Source organism: Lissotriton helveticus, chromosome 2_1 (genome assembly GCF_964261635.1).
Source record: "Lissotriton helveticus chromosome 2_1, aLisHel1.1, whole genome shotgun sequence".
Taxonomy (NCBI): Eukaryota; Metazoa; Chordata; class Amphibia; order Caudata; family Salamandridae; genus Lissotriton; species Lissotriton helveticus.
The window spans coordinates 344,068,006-344,094,621 of NC_136059.1; the positions used below are offsets into that span (position 1 = coordinate 344,068,006).

The window sequence follows — 26,616 nt, forward strand, 5'->3', positions numbered from 1 at the left end:
AAGATATCCGATCCTATCCTGGAAAGCTCAAAGGATATGGGAATGGACACTACAGCATCAAAACCTATCAATGCAGGGCATCTCCCAGGAATAAAGAACAACCTAGTAGACACCTTGAGCAGGTTGAGTCAATCAAATCACGAGTGGGAACTCAACCAACTGGTTCTCAACCACATCTTACAGAAATGGAGAACACCCAGCTTGGACCTATTTGCGTCTCAAGGGAACCAGAAATGCCGGTTCTTTGCTAGCAGGGAACCTCAGATAGGGTCATGTGGGAATACATTGTTAATAAGATGGTCAGGAATCTTTGCGTACAATTTTCCCCCATATCCCCTAATCTCCAGGGTGCTGATGAAAATGAAATGGGAACTGTGCCAACTCATCCTCATTGCTCCAGTTGCCCACGTCAGCACTGGTTCACTGAGATACTCCTGCTGTCGCAATCCAAACCTTATCGCCTTCCTTTGTCAGCCACCCTTCTAATGATGAACAAAGAACAGATCCTGCATCCGCACCCAGCTTCTCTTCAATTGCATGCCTGGATCCTTAGTTCAATGAGTACAAGGATTTAGTTATCCCTCAGGATTGTAGAGATATATTGTTCAGGGCAAGAGCTGAGTCTACTACTAAAACATATAGACCGAAATGGAAAAAGTGTTTGTTCTTGGTGCCTTCGCAATGACACTCACCCTCTTCACTCTTCCTCAGAACAAATCTTGTCTTATCTCTTGTTTCTGGCAAAATCAGGTCTGGCGTATGCTTCAGTAAGGGTCCACCTCGCGGCCCTTTCCTGATATACACAGACGTCTGACGCCTCTTCTCTCTGCTCTTCTCGCATCATCAAACAGTTCATGAAGGACCTTTCCAGGACTTTTCCCCTATTGGACCCCCTCCACCAGAATGGCGCCTTAATGTGGTCCTCTCACAGTTAATGAAACAACCTTTTGAGCCAATCCACAAAATAGAGCTCAAGTTTCCACACATAGAAAGTGCCTTTGCTTCTCGCGCTTACATCTGCCAGAAGAGTAAGTGAAATTCAAGCCTTCACCATTAAAGAGCGTTACTTACGCTTCACAGAGGACTATGTGGTGCTATGAACAAATCCTAAATTTATACCGAAAGGCACAATCTCAGTTTCACCTTAATGAGCCTGTAATTCTGCACACTTTTTTTCCGAATCCTTCATCACCAGTGGAAAAATCTCTTTACTGTTTAAATGTAAAAAGATGCCTTAGGTTTTATTTGCAAAGGACAAGACAACTGTGCAGCATGAATCAACTTCTAGTATCTTATGGACCTGTAAAGCTGGGGTCTGCTGTTACAAAAATAACTGTTGCATGATGGATCGCTGCTACTATCCAATTGTGTCATATTAAGGCGGGTAAACCGCTTACAACCAAGACCAAGGCACATTCCACAAGAGCAGTGTCCTCCTCTGCTGCTCCTTTCGCTGGTGTTCCACTAGACAAGATTTGCTGTGCCTCTACCTGGAAGATTGCTCATACCTTCACGCGGCACTATTGCCCGGACATAGCCACTTATAGCGAAGCAGCATTGGGACAGGCAGTCCTGCGTCATCTATTTCAATAAGGTATACCTCTAATATTAGAGGTATTTCTTCATGTGTGATATACATATATCTATCTATATATATCAATATATATATATATATATATATATATATCAATATATATATATATATATCAATATATATATATATATATATATATATATATATATATATCTCCTTGAACCATCCATTTCTTTTCTGGCATGGCGCTCTATGAGTGGTGCGTGGCCTTCTAACCAAGCCCAGTTACTATTCATTTTCCACTCACTTCCCCAAAGAGGAATAAATTAGGTCGCACTCCGTTTTCCTTCGTTCTGTTGAGCAGATATTTATTTAAACAAACTTTTTCTTTTAGCAAGCAAACAAACCACTAACGTTTTGGTCTCAACTGAGACCTTGCTCACGGTAACACCCCCTTCCTCCAACGCAGTTTTAAACCTTACACAACATCATTTCCTGTTTTGTTTATGAGGGCATTATGGTAGTTGTAGTGTGCATTATTACCTTAAATATTTACAATATTCACATGTTTTAGATGTTATTGAGTCACACCTTATCATTTCAGATTTATGATTTTCTATACATTGCATACCTTTCTGCTTTCCCACTTACTCGCAAAAAATTATTTTATAAAGTATATTATCAGTCCAAAAAATAGACTGGAAACCATTAAAGTGTTATGGAATTGACACAGTAAAAAAACAAGTGAGAGGAGGTGACAGAGAAAGAACATTACGTCGAAAAGAATCACATCATATCCTAAATATGCGTTCGCCGACCCCTCATGGCCTGAACCAAAGTGAGGAACTGTATATTCATGTATAAGGGACAATGTTTGTGAAAGCCTGATTCAAAAGAAATTTAAAAGACTATAGCCCCCTTTAATTAGTTTTAGTGGCTTGAACTGAAAAAATAATTTAACCCTTTTTTTTTAGGATCCAAAAGGAATTATGTTATTCACACTTTACACATGCATACAAAAAACAAAATGAAGGTAATGAAAATGATGGGATAAGAATGTAATGATTATTAATTAGCCATGATCTGCAATTCCACTAGAGGAAGGAAATTTTGACAAGTCATGCGTCTTATATATCCACCAGAGGACGGTATTTTTTGGTGGTTTGTTTGCTTGCTTGCTAAAAGGAAAAGTTTGTTTAAATAAATATCTGCACAACAGAACAAAGGAAAACGGAGTGTGACCTAATTTATTCCTCTTTGGGGAAGTGTGTGAAAAAAAAATATGTATATATATATATATATATATATATATATATATACATATATATATATCCGCAATACCTCGCGGCGCTCCACCTATTTAGGTGTAAAGACGAGGCATGGACCACTTCTTCGTAGCAATCTGTTTTATTGTTCCCAACAGCTAGTCATGACGCGTTTCGGCCGTCCCTGCGGCCTTGGTCACATATATATATATATATATATATATATATATATATATATATATCTTGCTACATCGTATCTCAATGATGTTTTTATATTGGCATGTATGTTATAACCCACCATCCTCTAAGGTTAAAAGGTATATATTACAGTATTGTTAAACATGCATGTTTATGAAACTGCTAGCTACTCTGATTCAAGCATGTGAATCTATGAAAGATCCAATACTGGAGAAGCAAAAGAGTTACCCACCCTCCCCCTCGGAGAGGCTTCCCTTATTCCTCAAGGTTTATAGTTTCACACTTGTGTTTGAAAATCTGAGGAACCTAGCCTCTGTTGGGATTGTTCTAGAGGGTGCCATCACCTGATTGGCTGTTGATTAAGTTTGGTTCTTTTTAAAAAAAAAAGTGGATAGGCTATTGCAGTGAGTCTTCATTGCACGTTAGCCTATAGTAGTTCTATCTACTGCTTTTATATGTATACCATGGGACTCCCACTATGACGACACGAATGATTCAAGCATATGAATATATGCCGGCGGGTCGCCGAAGGCTCGCCAAAGGCGAGCCCTTCTGCGCCCGTCCGCACCTGACCGACGCCAGACACCAGGAGCTCTGGTCAATATACATCTCCAATGGCCCCTTATGTCCGCGAGGAGCTACTTGCTCTCCGCAGTCAGGCAGTCTGCGTGACCGATCTCTGGCATCCTGGCACCGTAGACTTGCGGTGCAGACACTGTGGTTACATGGCCACTGAGGCCTTTGAGACTCCTCCAGGCATCACCAAAATTAGGAAATACTGAAATTTTGAATATTTTAAGCCTTAATTGTAGGTCTTTAGTTAAACATTATGAAGATGTATCCGAGCTTCTGTTGGACCGATCTCCCGACTTATTATTCTTAACTGAAACGTGGACTATCCTAGCGCTGGCCCTCCCCTTGGGTTACTCAATACGTGTTCAAAATAGGCCTAGTGGGAGGGGAGGGGGACTGGCTGTGATTTTTAAATCCACCTATTCCTGTACCTTTTCCCTCACAAATGTTGTTGACTGTGAAAGTGTGTTGTTCAAGATCCAGATATCCAACACCTTCTCTTTCACAGGTCTATTGAGTTATCGCCCCCCTGGGCCAGCGAGCACTTTCCAAGAGTCACTGGCTGTGTCTATTTCGACCCTAGCTCTACAGTCCGCAAATTTTAGTATCTTGGGGACACTCCGGCCATATTGAACTTTTTGGGTGATCTGGAGGCGTGTCAGTTAATCCAGCTGGTCAAAGGGCCCTCCCATTCGCGGGCCATCTGTTAGATCCCGTGTTTTCCAATATTCAAGACATCACGGCCTCTGACCCCCTTCCTCTTAGCTGGACGGACCACTTCTTTATTCACATCTCCATCAGGATACCAATCTGTCCTAGGCATAAGCCCTCCCTTCCTCTTTGGAGGCGCCCATGGTACAAACTAGATGGTGCCATCTTTGAGTCTACACTCAAAACCTCCTGCCCGGATTGGCCCAGCAATCTTGAGGAGGCGGATACAGCATATAGGGAGTGGGTCATTAAATCACTGGATCTCCTTATTCCTAAGAAAATGTCTAGGCCCAAACGTAATCAGTCCCATCCTTGGTACTCTGAGGCACTCGCGATCGAAAAAAAAGAATTGCAAAACCCTTGAACGCATATGGAGTCGCTCATATGACCCTATAGCAAAAACTAGGTATAGATCTGCCACTAAAGCCTATCACAGACTGATAAAAAAAGCTAAAGCCACCTGATACACCGAGCTGATTAATTCTAGTACTAATCGCTCTAAAACCATCTTTTCTCTAATAAAGGACATAACTAAAACGCCTGAGGCAACTAGCAGCACAATAGTCTCTGACTCTCAGTGCGATGAATTGGCCTGTTGTTTTGTTAACAAAGTAAAAGGAATCTACGATTCACTAAACCCTGGTGAGCCTGTTACGACCTACAGTGAAGCCACTGGCCCATATGATCCACCCTACTCTCTTCTTACTCTTCCACCTCTCTCTCAGACAGATTTGGAACTCCTGGCCTCTAAGGTGAAGTCTGGATCACCAGATGACCCGGTAAAACCTGAAATTTTCCAATCACACCAGGATTCCATCCTGCTTGAGGGACGGGAACTGATCAATAGATCGCTCCAATCATCTATAGTCCCCAGCTCCTGGAAACACGCTAAGGTGGTTCCACTGCTGAAAAAGCCCACCTTGGATCCTTCGCGGCCAGAGAGTTTCATACCCATCTCTTTGTTGCCGTACTTGGCCAAGGTGTTGGAATCTCACGTTAATTCCATCTTGACCAAATAACTGAAGACTAATGAGATCCTGGCTGAATCTCAAAACGGTTTCCGAGCTAATCATATTACGGAATCCGCTCTTTTGGCAGTCACTGAACAGCTGAGGGCTGCACAAGACCTGGGTGATACTTCAGTCCTGATCCTGCTGGACTTGAGTGCGGCCTTCGACACGGTCTCCCATAAGATCTTACTTAAACGACTTTGGGAGATCGGGGTCGGGGGAGGGGCTCTGGATTGGTTTGTGTCTTTACTATCTGACCTTTCCTTCCAGATTCATGCCCCACCGTACTGGTCCAGAAGGCTCCCCCTCAGTTGCGGGGTCCCACAGGGGTCTGCCCTCAGCCCCACGCTGTTTAATGTGTACGTCCGCCCCCTGGCCGTATTAGCCAGGGAGCGTAATATCAAATTAACAACATATGCTGACGACACACAGCTTATTTTCACCTTTTCCAGTGACGCCGACAGGGACCGAGTTAAATTTCAAGGAGATGTTCTAGCCATTTCTGGCTGGATGTCAGAGAACTGTCTCCAACTTAACTCGTCTAAAACCGAGGTGCTCTTGGTTGGCCGAGATCCTCAGAAGTGGGATGAGCTTTGGTGGCCCCCTGCATTGGGCCCACCCTCGATTCCAAAACAAGAAGTAAAAACAACGCTCTTGCTCTCGACTCCCATGCAAAAAAGTGGCAGGCACCTGCTACGGTCGCCTACGCTCTCTCAAACCCATTTTAGGTTTCTTTGAGCCTTCTACCCGTCAGACAATAGTCCAGTCCATGGTCCTATCTCATCTGTACTACTGTAATGTACTCATGCTGGGCTCAAACCTGACAGTCATAAAAAGACTTCAAAGGGCTCAGAACGCTGCTGCCCGCACTCTCTTTGCTCTGCCAAAACATTGCCCCACTTCTCAGATTCTACGCCGATTACATTGGCTACCCATTAAACATAGAATTCAATTCAAAACTCTTTGTCTGACTCACAAAATTCTTTATGGCCACGGCCCACAAATATTGCAGGGACTCTGTATTATCTACACTCCCACACGTGCTCTCCGCTCTGCTGACCTCCTTCTTGCCCGCACCATTAGGGTGCGTAGGAGTAGAGCTGGGGGTCACTCCTTTAAGTCCATGGCTCCGATACTTTGGAATTCCATCCCCTTGGAAATACGTAACACCAGGAATCATCTGCTCTTCCGAAAACTTATCAAAACGTGGCTGTTCTCCTCCCTTTAGGGCCCCTCCCATATATTGATCACTCTCTTCCTCTTTCTATTATGCGCCCGTTACACCTACTGTTGATACGTCTGCTAGCGCTGGGATGCCCCGTTGCTGGGGTAGCCATGCGCTATATAAACATATTTAACATAACATAACATAACAAAGATACGAATACCTGAGAACCATAGTTACAGGTAAATAACTAATTTTCTTATACAGCATTGGAGGTCTGTTACTACGGATCTCTGGGTGTTGAACATTGTAGAGAATGGGTAAGCCCTACCCTTCCGGGAGTTCCCCCCTCCTTTCCCTCTGAGTCAGGGCTTTCGCTTGGAAGAGCATCTTCTGTTACTCCAGGAGGAGGTTCTGTCAATGTTGCAAAAGGGTGTAATTAAGGTGGTTCTAGAGCAGGAAAGGGGACAAGATGCTACTCCCGGTACTTCCTGACTCCCAAAATGGACAGTCATTTATGACGATCCTTGACCTCAGGGTTTTTAATTTTTTTACCTCAAACAGGAGAAATTCTAAATGTTGACCCTGGCCTAGGCTCTTCTTGCACTGGAAAAGGAAGACTGGATGATATTTTCACATTCCCATCCTGAAGTCGCATCGGAAGTATCTTCATTTTACGGTGGGGTCTCAACACTACCAGTTTGTGGTCCTTCTATTCACCCTTACTTCTGCACCTCGTTTTTTCACAAAGGTGATGACGGTGGTAGCGGCACTTCTCAGAAGGTCAGGGATTCCTGTTTTTCCCTATTTGGACGACTGGCTGCTCAAGGCAAAGTCTCCAGAGATGGTGCTGCATCATTTGCAAGTAACAACACTGTTGTTCGAGTTAGGGTTCTAGGGTTCACCTGGTGCCCTCTCAGCGCAGCCTGTGCATAGGGGCAGTACTGGACACTACTGTAAGTAGTGCCTTCCCATCTCTTCAGAGGATTCAAGAAATCGGGTTATGAGTTCACATTTTTTCAAAATGGATCGGCTGTTCCAGTCCTGAAAGTCTTGTGCCTGCTGGGTCTGTTGCACACTGGCATATGAAGGCCCTCAGGTTGTGCCTCCGAGGGCAGTGGTTTCAGCACAATGGACATCTCGCAAAGGTGGTCAGAATCTCCAGAGACACTGCAGCGGAGCTGCTTTGGTAATGTATTCCAGGCAACCTGTCTCAAGGGAAGCCGATTCAACTTCCATCTCAGATGCCCACAGTGATAACAGATGCCTTCATTCTAGGGTGGGGAGCCCATCTGGGGAAACTGAAGGTCAAAGGTCTTTGGTCTCCAGGGGAAAATTGTTTCACATCAATCTTCTGGAATTGTGGGCGATATGTTTGGCTCCCAAGGCCTTGCTCCGTTACCTTCGCAGACAGTCGGTTCAGACCCTAACAGACAACACTACCGTAATGTGGTACATCTCCAAAAAGGGAGGAGTGGGGTCCTATCTTCTCTGCAGAGAGGCTCTGTGACTCTGGTCCTGGACTCAGGCCAATCAGATTTGCCTAATCACAAATCATTTTGCCAGAGATCAGAATGTGCGTGCCGACAGTCTCAGTTGGCAGTATTCAACAATCACGAGTGACGTCTCCATCCGGAGGTGGTCTTTAACATTTTCAGGATGCGGGGGCTTTCTCATTTGGACCTGTTAGCCACTCACAAGAACGCGCAGCCTTCAGCATCCAACACGGGGAGTGTTGGTGGACGCAGGCAGCGTTGGAGGACGCATTTTAGTTAGATTGGGGCTCATGGCTTCTTCATGCATTTCCTGCCTGGCCCTTGATAGCTCGACTTCTAAGGTAGATTCCCCAAGACCAGGCACATTTCATATTGATCACAAAGGGTATGATCCACAGACCTCCTTTGCCTCTCATTGCACCCTCTGCTCTATCTCCCTCTCAGGGCAGACCTCTTCTTGCAGGGGCTAGACCTACACCCCCAGAGCCTGCCTGGAGATTGAACCACCTTCCTGCCTGGAGATTGAACGAGGCAATCTGAGTTCTTTCTCTCTCCTACTGGATGTGGTGGACATTATATTATCAGCCAGAAGACTCCACCAAATCTGTCTATTCTGGTAGGTGGGCCAAGTTTGTTAAATGGTGCAAAAAGAGATCAAGTGATCCTTTGCAGGTCGATTTATCTAATATTCTGAGTTTCTCTCTTTCCCTAGCGCAACAGGGTTATACAGTAGCTACTATTAAGGGCTACTTGTTGGCCTTGTCAGCTTTTCTCTGTTTACCTGATCAACCCTTGTTGTTTACATCACCCATTGTTATGAGATTCATTAAGGGTCTCACAAATAGGTTTCCTCCCACTCCTTTTATCATGCCTCAGTAGAATTTGAATTTAGTTCTCACATTCTTGATGGGTTCACCCTTTGAACCAGTACATAAATATCCCTTAAGGTTTTGTAGCGTTTAAAACTATATTTTTGGTTGCAATCACTTCCACTAGGTGGGTGAGTGAATTGCAGGCTCTTAGCTTCAAACCTCCTTCTACATCAATCATTGCGGATAAAATGATTCTTAGGACCTGAGCTGCTTTCCTGCCTAAGGTGGTCCCTCCTTTCCTCAGCATGGCACCATGGCAGTCCATTACCTTGCCAATGTTCTACCCTCCATCTCACCCTTTTAATGAGGAGGAGAAACTTCATATCCTGGACTCTAAGAGAGTGGTCGCTTCTACTTGGACTGAACCAAGGACTTCAGGGTGGGTGATTAACTCTTTGTTGGCTATGTTGGCAAGATGAAAGGCAAGGCTGTCCACAAGAGATTGCTGTCTAGGTGGATCATCTTGTGTATCAAGATCTGCTACGCCTTGGACTAGAAGGAGCCTCCTGAAGGTATTTGTGCTCATTCTACCAGAGCTAAGTCTTCTTCTTCAGCTTTGGCTAGAGGTGTCCCTGTGGTAGACATCTGCAGGTGGCAACTTGGGCTCCCCTACACACTTTTGCAAAGCACTAATTCTTAGATTCGGAGGTGAGGAGAGACCGCCATTTTGCACGTTTTGTGCTACAGGATTATTTGGTATAGGCAGACAGGCACCCTCCTCCAAGAGTGGGACTTCTTGGGGATTCAATTAAATTTTCAAGCAGAGTTGTGTACGGCCTGCACATTAGTGAATTATTATGCTATTTTTGATTATCGATAAATGGGGCTTTCACTGCGCCTCACTTTTTGGGTGATCCAAAGGGCCATAACTTAAACTGTTGCCTTTACAGGTAACTGTATGTTTATACCGCTTCAAGCCTATCGGGTTTGGAGTGTTTGTGCAGTTTCATTTGAAAGATCAGTCTGATTGCCTTGTTCAGGACAATTAAAAGGTTTGAGATTAAACATTTCGAGAAACCAATATAAAGAGGGATGCAATATTTAAGTCTGAAAAAGATTTGTACCCTCACATGGTGGGTTCTCGACATAAATATTAATAAAAAAGGTGGTTCAAGCTCCCGGTCTGGTTGAGATAATGATGATTACAGAATGTTTTGGTTTTAAAAAAATGCCAACAACAGATCTGAAATTTCATCTTTTGTCTTGAAATTGATGCTAGTTGCTGTCACCTTAAAGTTTACCCATTAGTTCATTGAGTTTTCATGGTGTTCAGTGAGATATATAACTTACCATTTCATTGTTAATCTGTACATCTGTATTTGAAACAAAGACTATTCTATTCACTGTTCCCCATGACTGTTTCTTATGCTGTGTGAAATGCTGACTCATTGTTTCCTTGGATACGTTTGTGGGCACGTGATCAAATGATTGTTCAGGTCCTCACTTGATTGAAGACTTTTCTGCACAACGACGATATATCCAACAGCAATTTTTCAGTTCCTTTATTCTCTTTTCTCTTTGCTTAGGTTTCCTGTCCTTTGTGCTCCTCTTCATTGTCGTTATTGTTTTAATGGTTTATTGATGTATTTACGCAGCACATTTTATATAAAGTAGTATATAATCTCTGGAGAGTTGTATAAGGCAAAATTATGCACTGAATTATTACCTTTGAGTAATAGTAATGTAAGCATTTCCTTTCATAACTTTGTGTTTCTCAATAAGTAACCCTGAGTAGCACAGCTATACCTAGACACATATCCCTTATCAAGAGACTAATGGTACATTTAGGCCCACTGAGGCTGAAATATGTCCTGTGTTTCCTTTGGGTCTGTGCTAGGTGACATGACCAATCAGTTAGGTTTATCCTTCTCCTCTTAGGAGGGTTTAAACTGATTTTCGTATTGATGGCCTTCTCCTGTGATGATACAGAAAAGTAGGAAAAAAACAATAAATAAATACTACAGAACGTATCTAGGGCCATATGTATCAAGATACCCATTTGCGATTCCCAAATAGCGATTTTTAAGAAATCGCTATTTGAGAATCGCAAATGGGTATGTATGTACAAAATCAAATTTATTTTGCTAATCGCAATTAAGTAATACTTTTCCATTCATTTCTAAGGGCCAGGAGGCCCATAGGAATGGGAAGTTATTCTCAATTTGCGATTCGCAATTTGCGAATCGCAAATTGAGAATAATTTCAAGGGTCCAAAAGACACCCTGTTGCACCCCTGAAATATGCATGGGTGCACATGTGGCGCACATACATGCCCTAAGGGCATGTATGTGCGTCACATGGCACTTTGAAAAATGAAAAATTGTGCATTTTTCAAGGAATTCGCAACTTACCACCAACTAGAAGTTGGTGGTTATTTGCGATTCCTTAAGGGCATTTTGCAATTATTTTTGGCTACATACATTGCATTTAAGGAATCGCAAAATGTGCGATTCCTTAAATGCAATTGCAAAATAAGGAGTCGCAAATTTTGCAATTCCTTATTTTGCACCAGTTTTGCTTAATACATTCCATTTAGCAAATTGGCATTCGCGAATGCGAATTTGCATGATACATATGGCCCTTAGTGATTAAGAATAGCTGAAGTATTGCCATACATCGCGTCACATCTTGTTTAGGCAGTACTATCTAATAAATGAGGAGTCCTACCACAGAATGCAGGAAAGCGAGCACAGATTCTATAACAAAATGCACAAAAATGGGCCAGAAACAGTGATAGTGTACTGCTGGTCGGTTGACAAAGGCAAATAAGCTGTCTTTATATCCCTTTGTGCACCAGTTAACTGGCAACCATCCTTATCATCGAATCTTCATACTATGGCCTGCACCTTCGCCATCAACTTTTTTTCATGTGAGGTATTTGACATGTAGGTTTAGCACATTAAACTAATAACAGAATCATCTGAAGGAGTAGTATCTGCTGGTAATACACACCTGCCAATGCGCACTAGGTAGTAACTCATTGGTTGGGGGGATCTGAAGGCCCTTCCTGAAGGAATGTAGTGTGAGGAGACTTTTGTGTCTAGTTTAGGAGTTTAGAGGCCAGATGTACGACCCCATTTAGAATGTGCAAACGGGGTTGCGACCCGTTTGCTCATGCAAAATGTAAATGGGCTATGTACAATTCCTAAATAGCGAGTCACAATTTATTTGCGACTCGCTGTTTAGGAATTGCGAGTCGCTATTAGGAAGGGGCGTTCCCTACCTAATAGTGACTGCAACCCCATGTATGAATGTTTTGGGACCGCAATTGTGGTCGCAAAACACTCAGAAATTACCACCTTCTTCAAGAGGATGGTAATGCAGTTGCAAAATGGAAGGGGTTCCCAGGGACCCCTTCCACTTTGTGACTGTCTCTAACAATATTTTTTAAGGGCAGGCAGTGGTCGCAGGGACCATTACCTGCCCTTAAAAAATGAAGCGAAAAGCTTTCCTTTTTTTTTTAAATGCATCCCGTTTTCCTTTAAGAAAAACAGGCTGCATTTTTTTTAAACTGCTTTATTTAAAAGCAGTCCCAGACATGGTGGTCTGCTGAGCCTAGCCGGCCACTATCCCTGGTAGGGCTTGTCATTCCCAATGGGCTCTCAAATTGCGAGAGGCTCAATAAAATTCATGAGCCTCGCAATTTGCGACCCCATTGGGAATCGCAACAGTGTTAAACACACTATTGTACATGCAACATAGCGCCTCGCAAATTGCGAGTCGCAAATGACTCGCAATTTGCGAGGCGCTATTTTGCACATCCTACATCTGGCCCTTAGAGCCTTATTCCCACTTTGACAGTCCTCCCGCAGGCCACCACGCCAGCTCCACGTGGAAGGATCTCCAAAGCTGTTCCAACACTGCCCGCCAGATTGCGATTGTAATCTGTGGCAGGCAGTGGCATGGCCTCGCTGCAAAAAGCAGCAGTCTTTAAAGTTCATTGGAATGCCTTACATGCAGACTGTCACAGTGGCAGCTCTGTCTGCAAGTTCCTCCATTATGTGGTGCTTGCCTCACTGTGTTAGGAACTGGGGTGCATAGATACAGGGGGGCACAAAATGTTCCCTCTGATTGCACCCTCAGGTCCTGGAGTGACAATGTTGCCTCTTTGCCACCCTTTGTATGGTGGTCACACCGTCATAAAAAGAGTGGCGGTGAGATCAATCAAAATATGCTTGGTGGTGGCGGCTACAGCTGCAGCACTGCCAGCATATTCTTACAAGGGAAAGACCACTGGCCCAGCGGGATTCTTGATCCTGCTGGTGCCGGCGGTCTCGTGGTTGTCCGACAGCCGCAGTTGTAATACTGCAGTTGGTCCCGCAGTGCTGCGGTCATTGGACTGCCACTGCGACTACAGCAGTCCTATGAACCGCCAAAGTGGTAATAAGACTCTGTGACTTTGTCTGTTGGAGGTTTGTCCCCTTTTGTGTTCTTAAGTGGTGAATCTAAGAAGGTGGCTGTCATGGGTGGAATCCTTTTTTGTTTTGTGGGTTGCGTGTTGTTTCAGTTCTGTGGTATGGCAGTGCTACATAGACATCTGTATGTCAAGCTGACTTGATTAATACGCCAGATATGTTTGTACTGATATAGCACAAATCTAGATGGGTATTAACAGAAGTGATGATTTTCTAGCTGCTATGTTTAGAGCCCTCTGATGTTTCTCTGGTTTGCTTGCTATAACAACTAGAATGATACTGCTATCATCCTCCTCTCCAACACCTATATATTCACTAGTGTTTGGACAATGACCTATTTGTGCTTCAAGTACATGTCCAAAATCATAAACTACTATGTTTTTCTTGTAGGCTCCTTACCAGCAAAAACGTTTTGTGATATCCTGCTTGATCTATTAAGCGTGGACCTTGGAAACGATATCCTTCCCAACACGTGGAGGCACATCACAAGCTCAAATGTAAGTGTGTCCTATATATATGTATATATATGTGTATATATATAAAGCAGTTCCTGGTTTAGGTAAGAGGCTGTCAATTGTGGGCGGTTCGAGCACTGGTTACCGGCAACCCTGCATATACAAAAACAACTCATCTGCGATAACAGAAAATCGCTCACACACTCTTGAAAATGGCTCTGCTCAAGTGATAACCACTAGAATCTCTCAGAGTCTCTGGCACATACTGACACACACTGGGAGCCCCACCCACCCCCATAGACCATGTACGAAACCTCGGCATCATACTGAGCTCCTATCTCAAAATGAACCATCAGAGCAACGTAGTCGCCCCATCATGCTTCTAAAAGCTCTTCCTGCTTCAAAACACATTCAGATGGATCCACACCAAACCGAACCCAGAAAAACTGTCACCCACACCCTCATAGGCAGTGGACTCAACTACAGCAATGCACTCTATGCCAGTATCACCCAAAAACTCCTAAAAAACTTCAGAATGTTCAAAACATCGCAGCCAGACTGGTCCTTGGCGTCCCTCGCTGCAGCCACATCTCTGAACACCTCAGAGAACTCCACTGGCTCCCAGTCAACGAAAGGATCCCCTACATAGCCCTCCATTACGCAGGACCGGCATACCTGAACCTACCTCTCGTTCCACGTTCCCCCCAGATATCTCTGCTCCAACCCAGCTGGCCCTAGCCACCGTCCCTTGGATCCACAAGATAAGAACCGGAGGAAGATCCTTCTCCTACTTCGCCGCAAAGACCTGGAACACCCTGCCAACCCACCTTAGACAATCCCCATCGCTGACCCAATGGAGGAAGGACCTCAAGACCTGGTCCAGAGTGCAGATGGATCAGCAGCCCACCCATCGCCTTCAAACCCTCACTATGAGTAGCCACGCTTTACAAACTCTGATTCATTAGTTTGGTGATAATCAAACTTGTAGAGAGCTTGGCTACTTAAAAGAGCAAAACCTGGGTCCACTTGAATATCTAATGGAAGATACAAAGCAGCCTCAAGTAGAGGCAAAGGCAGTAATCGATTCCAGAAAATACACTTGTGGCAACTACAAAGGCATGCATGTCCTTTGGTGGAAAACGAGGAACCATTCTCGATGAGCATAGGATACAAAGATAGTTAGTGGGTATATACTCAACCTGCAGTTTTAAGGACCCCTCATGAACTAGATTCACATGCAGAGCCATATACATGGGGTCAAAGATAGAGAAACCCCTTAGGAGAATGCCTCAAACTAGTGTCCCAATGAGGATGGTGACCTCAGAGCAAGAGCTCAGTTTAACTTGTGTTAAGTTTTAGATCACAACCAAGTACGGCTAGATCTGGGTCCCGACTTTCCTACTTGTGGGTGAACATAGTTGTTGAGTCCTGGAAAAGTTTTCCCTGCTGTGTAGATCCAGGGCCCGAAAATACTTTCAAAATCACGGCACAATAGCAATGTCTCTTGTAGTTCATGTACGGATTAATTAAGATGGACCTTAAAAATAATATATTGCAAGCTCCAGAATGTGATCGTTATGAAATAAGAATTATGTGTATTGTAAAAATTGATTTAGTGTTCTTTACAATGAATTATATGTTTCCACAGACATAACATAGTATCCAACCTAAAGTATTATTCTATGATATTTTAACTAAATACAGTGTCTTTGCAGCAGCAACAGTTTATCTCTTAGCTTTCATGGCTTCATAAAATAATTTCTATTTTTAAATCTCAGGTACAAGATATAGCTATAGCTTTAACACTGCATGGTGACCTTATCGACTGGAAGAAATTCTTATTATCAGCAATGCAACCATGGCCATACCCATCCCTGGAACAGCTGCTGCAAACCCTGGAGAATTTTAAGAAAATGGATCATGCTGGAGAAGGCACTGTTACTGAGGAAGAATATAACAAGGTCCAGTAATACTTTATTTACACAAACACACTCTTCTCCTTAGATAACACAGTTGTGTGTGTGTGTGTATATATATATAAATATATATATATATATATATATATATATATATATATATTATATACTGCAAATCTGTCTGTTTGGTGGCACACTCTCAGTATCGGTGCTTGCAGTGAGGATAGACCAGTTCTAGTCGAATTTTAAAGCCAAGTTCCAAAGAAGCCGCTGCACACGAGTCTTCATATGAATCCACATGTTTATTGAATGGTAGTAAGCATCAATGCATTTCAACTCCTGTGATTCTTGCTCACGGTCAGTGAGTCCTTTGTCTGTTTTACACTTCTATATGTGACGCCTGCCCTGCCTATTAGGAGTAATTCTGGGATTTGTATTGCATATATGTGCATAGGTCATGATTAACTTACAATATCTGATAGACACTTCTAGCTGCAGATTCCTTACCTTTGAATTTCACAGGTGTCAGGCTGGATCCAGAAAACTTTGCTGAACAATGCCCCTTGCGCACACTGTCGGGTGGCTCCATTCGGCTCTGTGTTGTCGGAGTCTGTAGCGTTGGTTAAGATATTGTGGTGCCATTATAGGCGCCAGGCTGGCAGACCCCCTTCAAGTCACATTAGTAATGGATTCCGCCATTCCTTGGTGGGGAGCCTATCTGAAGTGTCTACTGAACAGGAGCCTCTGAACTCCAGGGACGCTGGTGCTTCATATCAACCTGCTAGGGCTGCAGTTAATTTGGCTGGCATTCAAGGCCTTCTCCCCTCAGTTCGTAGTTGGCTTGTCCAGATCTTGCCAGACAATACAACCATGGTGCCACTGGCCCTGGTTTAATGACAGTATACCAGAAAGGAGGTCCAGGGTCTTCTTGAAGAAGATAAGTACAAAGAGGGTTTTGGTGACCGCCAGCAATAGTAGGAGGCAATAAGCACTATATTTGCACAGATTCAGAGCTTGGCCTCTCAAACGTACCACGAGATAGGAATGGGGGAAACATATTAGCACATTTTCCTTCCTCTGTGGATCTGTAATTTCTACAGAACAGTACTGACACATACAGATATAGACCCGCTTCATGGCCCTTCTGCAGCAGAGAAGGCATAATTTAATGCAGTCTCTGCCTGAAACAGTCGGAGGGATGGGAGAAGTGGACTACAACCCCTGTTGTCAGCCGAACAGTGGCAAGGTACTTCAAGCCGGCTCCTGGGGCCCCAGCATTTCTTTTGGTGTACCCTTCCCCAGAAAGTTTAGTCATCAGCCAAATTGAACCCAGGATCCCTCCCTATCCTTTCGCCAGAAAAAGATTCAAATAAATTGGTGGGGATAGGCAAAAAGGCCCTCCCTACGGGCAGCTTTGTACTGTGCTTCTTCAGTGCTGCAGCCATACTGGACTGATACAACCATGCTCTATGGGACATTGCTGCCATGGTAGTGCCCAACATGCCTGACCATCTTTGCGACCATTTCATTGATATGGCACAGAATGGGCAAGATGATTTCAAGCACATAAGCAATGCTGGCTGGATTCTGCAGGCTCTGTGGCTGGGATGATGAGGTACTCTGTCACGCTAGTCAACATGCCTGGCTGTGCTTAACAGGTTTTTCACAAAATGTCCAAAATACCCTAATGGACTTGCCTAGGTGTAAGTAGCCTTAGAAATAGGAGCCAGGGGCTGCTATCCTCCTCCAAGGTCTTTTTTATGTTCTAGAGTTTTAAGGGGTTTTCAGGGAGCTTTACAGCAAGCAGCACCAGCCACGCCAGCCATCCATACAGCAGCAAAACCACTTGTAGAGCAGTTCAAGTACAGGTGCATGGGCAGAAGCCTCCAAACCTTTTGCTCCTACCTAGCCCAACCAGAGAAGTCAGTATTATTCATCCTGGAAAGGAACATGTATTGATGGTGGAGAGTTAAATGTCTTCTTTTCTACAGGGCTGGTAGCCATTACATCAGACCAATGAGTCCTACAAGTCATAGTAAAGTGGTACCCTTACAACAGCACCCCCACTTCTCCAGTAGTCCTCTTGCCAGAGGACCACCAGTGGATACCAGAGCAGGTGGCAGTCCTGCTGGAGAAAGAAGTTGTAGAGTTGGTCCTAGAGCAGAGAATTGGGGAGGGGTGCTACTCTTGATACTTTCTTGGTCCCGTCTGATTCCAGATCTGAGGTGATTGAACTTTTACCTACACAAGGAAAAGTTCAAGATGCTGTCCCTCAATCAGGTACTCTTGGCCCTTGAAGCAAAAGACTGGATGATGTCCTTTAGCTTACAGGACCTATACTTTCTCATTCCTATCCTGCAGTCACACAGGAAGTAATTGCACTACATGGTAGAGTCTACTCCCTACCTGTTGGTTGCCCATTTGGTTTTCACGTCAGCACCTTAAGCCTTCAAAAAGGTGATGCCGGTGACTGCATTCTATCTCAGGAGTTCAGGTATTCCTGTACATAGATGCTTGGCTGCTCAAAGCCGCATCGTCACAGATAGTGTCACATCATTTGCATGTTACAGCGTCCCTGCTGTTCGATCTGGATTTTTCCATCAAATGTGCCCATATCTCACCTGAAGCCCTCTCAATGCTCCTGTTCAGACATGCTGGTGGCTGCCATAGGACAACCTTCAGTTACTTCTGTCTGTTACTTCTGTCTGCTACAACTGTTGCCACAGTAGTCACAGACTTGTCCAGTTATGGGCAAGACACACATTTGAAGGAACTGGGGACTGGAGGCCTGTAGTGTACAGAGGTACGAACTTTAAAAATCAGCCTGCTTGAACTACTTGCAATTCGGATAGCATCCAAGGCCTTCCTCCCTTCTTTGTATGGCTGGTTCTTCCAGATTTTGGCAGAAAATATGACGTGATTTGCAATGTTAATAAGCAGGAAGGAGTGTGGTATTATCTTCTCTGTTGAGAAGTGCTGAGGTTCAGGGCCTTGGTGCTCAAGAATGGGGTTTATCTAGCTACCAATCATCTGACATGCTCTTTGAACTCCAGGACCGATGGCCTAAGTTGATATCATCTTGGAGACTACAAGTTGCATCTCCATCCTGAGGTGATTCAGGACACATTCGCCAAATGGGACTTGCCTTAGGTGGATCTGGTCCCCACTCACAACAATGCCCAATGTCCATTGTTCTGTGCCCTTGACTGTCTGTTGCAGGGAGATCCAGGGAAAGCAGTTCAGTTGAGCTGCAAGTTTCTACTTCAATACTAATTTTCTCCCACACCCCTAATTTGTCAAGCTTTGAGGAAGGTTTGCAGAGGCCGGGCTCAGGTAATCCTTTTGCCCAGATGGGCTGAGAAGGGTGTGGTACACAGACTTCCTCAAGTGTCCTCTGCTCCATCTTCCTCTCATGGTAGAGCTCCTCTTTCAGTTGGATGGGCATGTTCTGCCCCCCAATCTCCAGAACATACATCTCCATGACATACGAGGAAATTGAGCGGGACAAAAGTTCTTACCATAAGAGTTAATGATTATCATAATCCTAACTGCCCGTCAGCACCCCTCCACTAAGTTGGTTCATTGTGACAGATGGAATAGATTTGCTACTTTGTGCACCGAACACTATGTGGTCCCTTTAAAGGCCTGTTTGTCATAAATCTTTCAGTTTACACTATCCTTGGCCCAGCACGATTGTCCAGTGGGCAAATTCAAGGGTTATATGACGGCTCTATAGGCCTTTCTGAACTTCTCTTATCAAGTCAACAATGTTTGTGTGGTTTCTGAAGAGACTGACAAATGTTTCACCCAATTCCTTTTGTTATTCTCTAATGGGACTTGTACCATGCTCTTACCATTTCTGGTGGGTGCTTAATTAGAACCCCTAATTAGTGTGCTTTGCTTGGTAATATAGGAAACAGTTTTACTGGTTGCTGTGACAATGGCAGTGGTGATTCCGTTCCATCTGGGTAATATATCACTCTGCCCACCTTTTATCCCCCACTACATCCAACTATGGAGCATGCAGTCCGTTATTATATTGACCAGTTCTTTGTAGGGTACATGGGCAAAATAGGGAAAGTCAGTTCACAAGATGGCTTTTTCCCATTTGGATTATATTATGCATCAGAATGTGCTATGTAACACCAAAGAAGAAGCCACCTGGGGAAATCCATTCCCACTCCACAAGGGCAAAATAATCCATTGCATCCTTGGCCAGAGGTGTTTCGGTGGCCGAAATCTGCAGAACAGCAGCATGGCTTCCTTCCACACCTTGACTAAAACGTATTGTCTGTACTATTGCCATTTTTGCTCACTCAGTTCTCCAGTATTTCTTCCTCTGACCTTCCTCAAGACCCTGTCCCAGTGGTGGATACTGCTTTGAAATTTATTCAGAGGTGAGGAATCTGAAGATAGAGGTATCTATTAGAAGAAAATGTTACCTTAGATAATGATCTTTCCCAATCCTCCTCCCCATTTTATTGGAAAGCCTCTCATTAAAATATCAATACCACAACTACTGATGTCTTAACCTCATCTCCACCTCGAAAGCATGGTTAAATATGGGTGACATCAGTGCACCGAGTCAGGTGCTATGTAGCTTTAGTAACGTCACATGAAGCCAGCACCAACTACCTCGACAGGTGAGCTATATCGGAAGTTTCTAGATCGAGTATGGCACGTGGGATATTCAAAGATGAGGAATTTTCAGGTACATGGAGTATACATCAGAAAGATCACTACCTAAGGTACATAACATTTTCTTTCTGAGCTTCTTCACTCTACTCGAATTTTAGTTCTAGCTTTGCTTTATGTTGGTATTACTGAGTACATATAACTAGAGTGTTATTGTAAAGTGAGATTCTAGTTGAACCAAGAAATGTTGATGTGAGTGTATACATGCATCTCTGAATGTGACCCAGGGGCAGGGAAATATGTTTACCTGTAAGGGATTTGGCTGGTTTAGGGCCATTTTGGTCTTCATATATTTTAACTTTTAAAATATGACTATTTGACAAACCAAGACTGAGAACATATTTGCTAATGTAGTTTACAATAGAAATTGACAACAAGATATGTTTTCTGTTTTGCAGGTTGAACTGTGGTTTTCAACAAATATTGATGAACCTGCTTCAGAAGAAGAATGTAATTCTGTGCCATTTAACCGACTGGAGCATTGCAAAAAGGTTACTTTTGCACTGTTTTAAAATGCAGTATCTCCTACCTCATCAAGTTTGGGCAGAAAGAGATTTAGCTGTTTGGCAGAGCTTATACCAACAGTACAAAAAGGGGCAATAGATCAGTGTTCCTCAACCACTGGTTGTTGTAAATGTCATTTACATTTTGTCCTAGGACCACCCCAAGCAAAGTTAGGGCAAAAATACAATGCCAACAAAAGGCCCAGCAAAGCATTATGGTGCGAGATTCTAGAGTTTAGTGAATATTATAGTATTAGCTCTCAGCTGAAACCGAGAGCCTGCCCCTTGAGGAATGTTTTGACATTAGATACTATAATATTTACTGCATCCTAGAATATTGTCCCATAATGCTTTGCAGGACCTTTGGTTGGGATTGTATATTTTGCCCTTAACTGTGCTTGGGGTGGTCCTAGGATGATGGGACCACCACCAATCGTTCAGCAGGATGTGGTCTTTGTGTTCAAGCTATCTGCTTGGTTCTCTCCCTAGGTTAGTGAGGACATCAAAATCATCACCTCTCTCACTGCTTGCTGTATTTTCATTTTCACTTTTGTGAGATAATTATATGCATTTTAGCATGTAATAATAGAGTTACTTGTCGTTTTACCAAGGGTATGTGAGGTTTTTGTTTTATTAATTGTGGTGAGACAGAATGGAGTTGCGGAGCGGAATTCACTGAGTTTTTGATCAATTCTGCAGAATTCCGTGTAGTGGTACTCCACCAACTACGCCCACCCTTAGTTCAGATCACGGAAGGATCTGCAGTGGTGGTTAACGTGTCGAGATTGGGTCAAGGGTAGACCTCTCTCCCTTCCCCAACCAGATTTCATAATCGTGACGGATGCGTCACTTCTGGGATGGGGCGGCCACTTGGGAGAGATGGAGATCAGTGGGTCACTGGTTTCTGGCGGAGACGGGCGCCACATAAACTTGTTGTAGCTCTGAGCGATTTGCTTGGCATTGAAATCATTTCTTCCCTCTGCCAAGGGGAAGTTGATGCAGGTGTTCACGGACAACACCACCACCATGTGGTATTGCAACAAGCAAGGTGGGGCGGGGTCATGGAACCTTTGTTGAGAGGCCCTGCATCTCTGGGCATGGCTAGAACAGCAGGGCGTAAACCTGGTGTTTCAACACCTGAGAGGCCAGAGTAGACGTTCTCAGCCGTCGATTCCTAGCCTATGACGAATGGTGTCTCCAGTAGGAGGTAGCGCTAAGTCTCTTTCAACTTGGTTAGATTTGTTCACCTCCGAAGAGAACGCGCAATGTCAGCAGTACTGCGCGCTGGATTTTCCCAGGTGGCTATCGCTCGGCAAGGCGTTTTCTCGCGAGTGAAGTTCAGGCCTGTTGTACGCCTTTCCGCCCATACCACTCCTGCCCATGGTTCTTAAGAAGATCAGAAGCGACCGGACCCAAGTCATCCTTTGTGTGCCGGACTGGGCGAGGAGAGTCTGGTATCCAGAGCTTCTGAGCATGAGTGTCGATACTCCGATTTGGTTGCCCCTTCGTGAGGATCTTCTGTCGCAGCAGCAGGGGAGGCTTCTCCACCCAAACCTGCCAACTCTGTGCTCTATGCGTGGAGATTGAGCGGCGGCAGTTGATGGCTTTTGACCTTCCTCCTGAAGTCTGTAATGTTATTCTGGCAGCCAGGCTGCCCTCCACTAAGTTGCTATATGCCTGCTGTTAGCGGAAATTTGTATTATACTGTACAGAAAGGTCTGTTGACGCTCTTTCTGCTCCTCTTTCTACTGTCCTTTTGTTCATTCTTGCCCTTGCCCAGCAGAGTTCTGCTTTGGGAACTCTCATGGGTCACCTTTCTGCTCTGTCTGCTGTTTTGCGGCTGCCAGACCCTTCCCTCTTTAAATCTCCTATTGTAAATAGATTTCTGAAAGGGCTGGTTCACTAATTTACACCCACGCCCCCCACAGTGGGACCTTAATTTGGTCCTCACTTATCTGATGTGTGCTCCTTTCGAGCCTTTGCACAATTGTCCCCTCTGGCTGTTGTCCATCAAAACAGCCTGCTTAGTGGCTATTACATTGGCCCAGAGGGTGAGTGAGTTGCAGGCGTTACCCAGTTTGCCTCCCTATCTTATGTCCTTTCTGGACAAGGTGTGCTTCACACCAGGGCATCATTTTTACCAAAGGTTGTGACCCTATTCCATCTGGGTCAGTCCATTACTTTGCCCACCTTCTTTGTCCCCCACACGCCTCTAAGGAAGATGAGAGTCTCCACCGACTGTACCCAAAAAGATTGTTGTCGTTCTACCTTGACCGCTCAAGAGACTTCCCGGTGGATAACCAACTCTTTGTGGAGTATGTTGGAGGAAAGAAGGGAAAGGCAGTGCAGAAACAAGCATCTCTCGCTGGGTTGTTCTCTGCTTTAAAATCTGTTATGCCTTAGCGAAGAAGCAGCCCCCTGACTGATTAAAGTCCATTCCACCAGGGGAAAGGCTGCAACTACGGCCTTGACTCGAGGTGTCCCAGTCCAAGACATCTGTCAAGCAGCGACGTGGGCATCATTGCACACGTTTGCAAAACATTATTGCCTTGATGGTCAAGTGCGCAGGGACGGGCACTTTGTCCGCTCAGTCCTGCAAGACTTTTTAGTCTAGACCATGAGTCCGCAACCCACCGCCGGGATGTACGGCTTGGGTATCTGATTTAAAGGTAAAGAATCTGCAGCTAGAAGTCTCTTTAAGATGAATAAGTTCCTTACCTTTGGTAACGCATTATCTGGTAGAGACTCTATCTAGTTGCAGATTCCTTACTGCCCCACCCATGCCTTCCCGCTTTGCGGACTGATGTTGTAGGATTAGGGTCTCTCCCCTTTCAGGGCCCTAGTTTTGCACACGCTTACATCAGTCACTTTGTGGCTCTGCACTTCTGGCATGGAAAAAAGAAAAGTACTGACATCTGCTCGCTTGGTTAGGAATCTGCAGCTCGATAGAGTCTCTACCAGATAATGAGTTACAGAAGGTAAGTAACTTGTTCTTCTTGATCATTGAAAATTAAGGTGATTATTTGGAGGTTGTTAGAGTCTTATTCTGTACGAAATCATGCATAGCTGTCATCCAGTTGGCACTCATATGAGAGTGATGCCGGATGTTTAAGCTGGTGATCCCATTCAATGGAATGTAAAATAAATCATTTTCAAATGGAGAATCTGGTAGTGATTTTATGGTTGTATGTGGCAGCATGTTGCTTTCTAGGAGGATATATATTATTAAAAAGCAGGTGACACATGCCAAATTTGTTGTGAATTGACAGGTGTGATAGTGTTCTATACAAAGGAATGTCTTCAACTTCTTTCTGGATTGCAGGAGGGTAGGAGCAGTTCTGATGTTAATGGAAGAGTTATTAATTTATGTTGTGCCTAAATGGGAAAGGCCCATTTTATGTTTTTTAAATTATGGTATTTTTGCATTTTATCCTTTCCAGTCAATCCATGACTTGGCTTTTGCTATGGTCTTGATGTTTTTTTTCTTGTCGAAGTATACATGAGAAGCCATTTATGTTGGCCTTGTGCGTCACAATTATTATACAGATGATGTGGGCTCGAAGAGAAGACAGTCCAGGGCTCATTCTGCTAAAGACTGGTCACAATAAGTGATTAGTAAAGAATGATATGAACCAATCTATATATTAATAGGTTGGTTCATAAAATTCCAATTCTGAGTGGGTCGCAATCCAACCTGCCTCATGAATTCTTTCCCAGCAAAATTTCATTGGTTTTCCAATGTGTAAATCACTCAAAGAGTGAGCTAAACATACCCCTGTAATCAGATGTAAGCATACTTAACACTAAATCACAAAACAGGGAGACATCTAAGAAGAAACCCCTACCCTCCTCTTCTGCTTCCTACCACCTGGCATGCAATCTGACAGCTGAAATCATCTTTACATGTGTACTTTCCATCATGGTTACAATATCACATCATCTTTTGCTTTATAAGCAATTGCCTCCGAGCACGCAAATACCTTTTCCTCTCAGGCAGTAGTTGAAGAGATCTCAATGATTTAGGACAACCATAAGTAAAGCCCTTGTTCATTAGGTAGTCTACCAGAGCATGCTACTGGCTGTTATATTTATATTCCATCTCGTTAAGTTCCCATGCCAGCTTTTCCATGGCTAACATCAACCAAAGTCTGCCTGCCCACTCTTGTATTTTTGTAATGACTAGGGATGCCCAACTCATTGCCATAAGATTTTATGGGTCTGAAATTATACTGGTTGTTAATCTTCAAACTGTTTTAGACATGTTTATGATATCTGTTGATCTGGGGCCCAGGATGACAATTGCAGAGTTTGGCACCAGTAGGTGGCACAAACCACCCTTAATGTGGATAAGGATTTCGTTCCTAAAGCGTTGTTAGTCTTGGGCACGTCCACAAAGCATGTAACACATCTGCTTTGAGCCCACATCCCCTCCAGCATTGGCTTCTGCTGTATCATACAATTGTTTCAGCCTGGATGCAGTAAAATGCAATATCATCATAAGCTTATACATTAAGTCCCTGTTCTGCATACGTTTTCATATAGAAAGAATGTCAGACCAAAGGTTTTGCCATTGGGTCATTGAAACGGGATTTCCCAGGAATTGGTTCCATTTTCACATGTAGGTCCACTCCGTGTCTTGGCGCACGTCTGCAAGGATGCTATAGATTGTGCAAATTGGGCCTTTGGAGCCAGTTTAGGGCATGAAAAGCTTTTCCCATCCTGTTAAGGATTGTATTTTTTTATTTTTTTAATTTTTTTATTTTTAAAGACCTTTATTATTCAACAGGAATGGTACACAGCATTCAGCTTACAACCCAGCCAGGCCAGCCGCGAGTAATGAGTATTGCATAAAGTGTATCAGAGTAACACAGCTTTAAGGCTGACAACCCTGGGGTCCGGCAGCGGACATCAAGTTGCAACAATACTACACAATCATACGACCATCCGGTGCTGTGAGAAGTACTGGTCTATGTTTTTTGTTGTTGTTTCCCCCCCCCCCTCATTCCGTATGTGAACTCAAAGTGACAGCGCTAAGCTGGCACTTATCAGCATCCTCAGGTGAGGCAGAGCCTACTGTGACACGTGTGAGTCGCAGGAAAGAGTGCCGGTTGAAGTCGCCTGTCAGCGGGCGTGGTGTAATATAGTGTAAGGACGAGGCTGCTCAGCGTCCAAGTGTGTTGGTGAGCGTGTATCTACGTAGCTCATTCACCCTGATGAGTGTGTCTGTTATCTGTATCGGCCCTCAGGCGGAGACACCTAGGCCACGGCTTTTGTGTCCGAAGGCCCCATGGTGTAGTGAGTGCAATGATCAACTTGCAAGGGCTTGGTCCAGAGGAAGATAGGACCGGAATATCAACAAACTACAAAACAGTAACAAAAGAAATACAAAAGGAAGGTAGGGGGAGTGGGGGTAGAGATAACCATGTGTTCGGGGTGGGAAGTGAAGCGCTAAGGTGTCGGACGTGGTCCAGTGGGTGGGTGGGCAGGGGACCGTAGGGGGGCAGTTCGCCCGTATGTCAAGTGCACAGGGGGGGATCACCACTATAAGGGCGCGTCAGGTATAGCAGTATAATTCCCTGTGGGAGGCAGTAGGTGGCAGGATCCCCTGTCACGGAGGTGCATGTGGGGGTGTAGGCGTGGGAGGGGCAAAGCACCCGCTATTGCGCAATAGCCAGGTATGCAGCACGTGTCGGGCAAGGCATGGCGGCCGTGCAGGCAGCGATCGGAGCAATATACTTGCCTCGTAGTGACCATTACAGGGAGGGGGAGGGGGGGCAGCATATATCTCCTCACGTGAATCCCTGTCCC

At 44.3% G+C, this 26,616-nt stretch overlaps 1 protein-coding gene across 2 annotated transcripts in view; it reads left to right on the plus strand.

Annotated features, from left to right (window-relative positions):
* Positions 1–26,616, plus strand: part of SPEF2 (sperm flagellar and cilia associated 2) — a 1,151,963-nt gene that overhangs the window by 942,007 nt on the left and 183,340 nt on the right. For both annotated transcript variants that reach the window (XM_078674939.1, XM_078674940.1), the window contains exons 29-31: positions 13,630–13,736; positions 15,473–15,655; positions 20,704–20,796. In XM_078674939.1, coding sequence (XP_078531065.1) covers positions 13,630–13,736; positions 15,473–15,655; positions 20,704–20,796 — 383 coding nt within the window. The remainder of the gene's footprint in view (positions 1–13,629; positions 13,737–15,472; positions 15,656–20,703; positions 20,797–26,616) is intronic.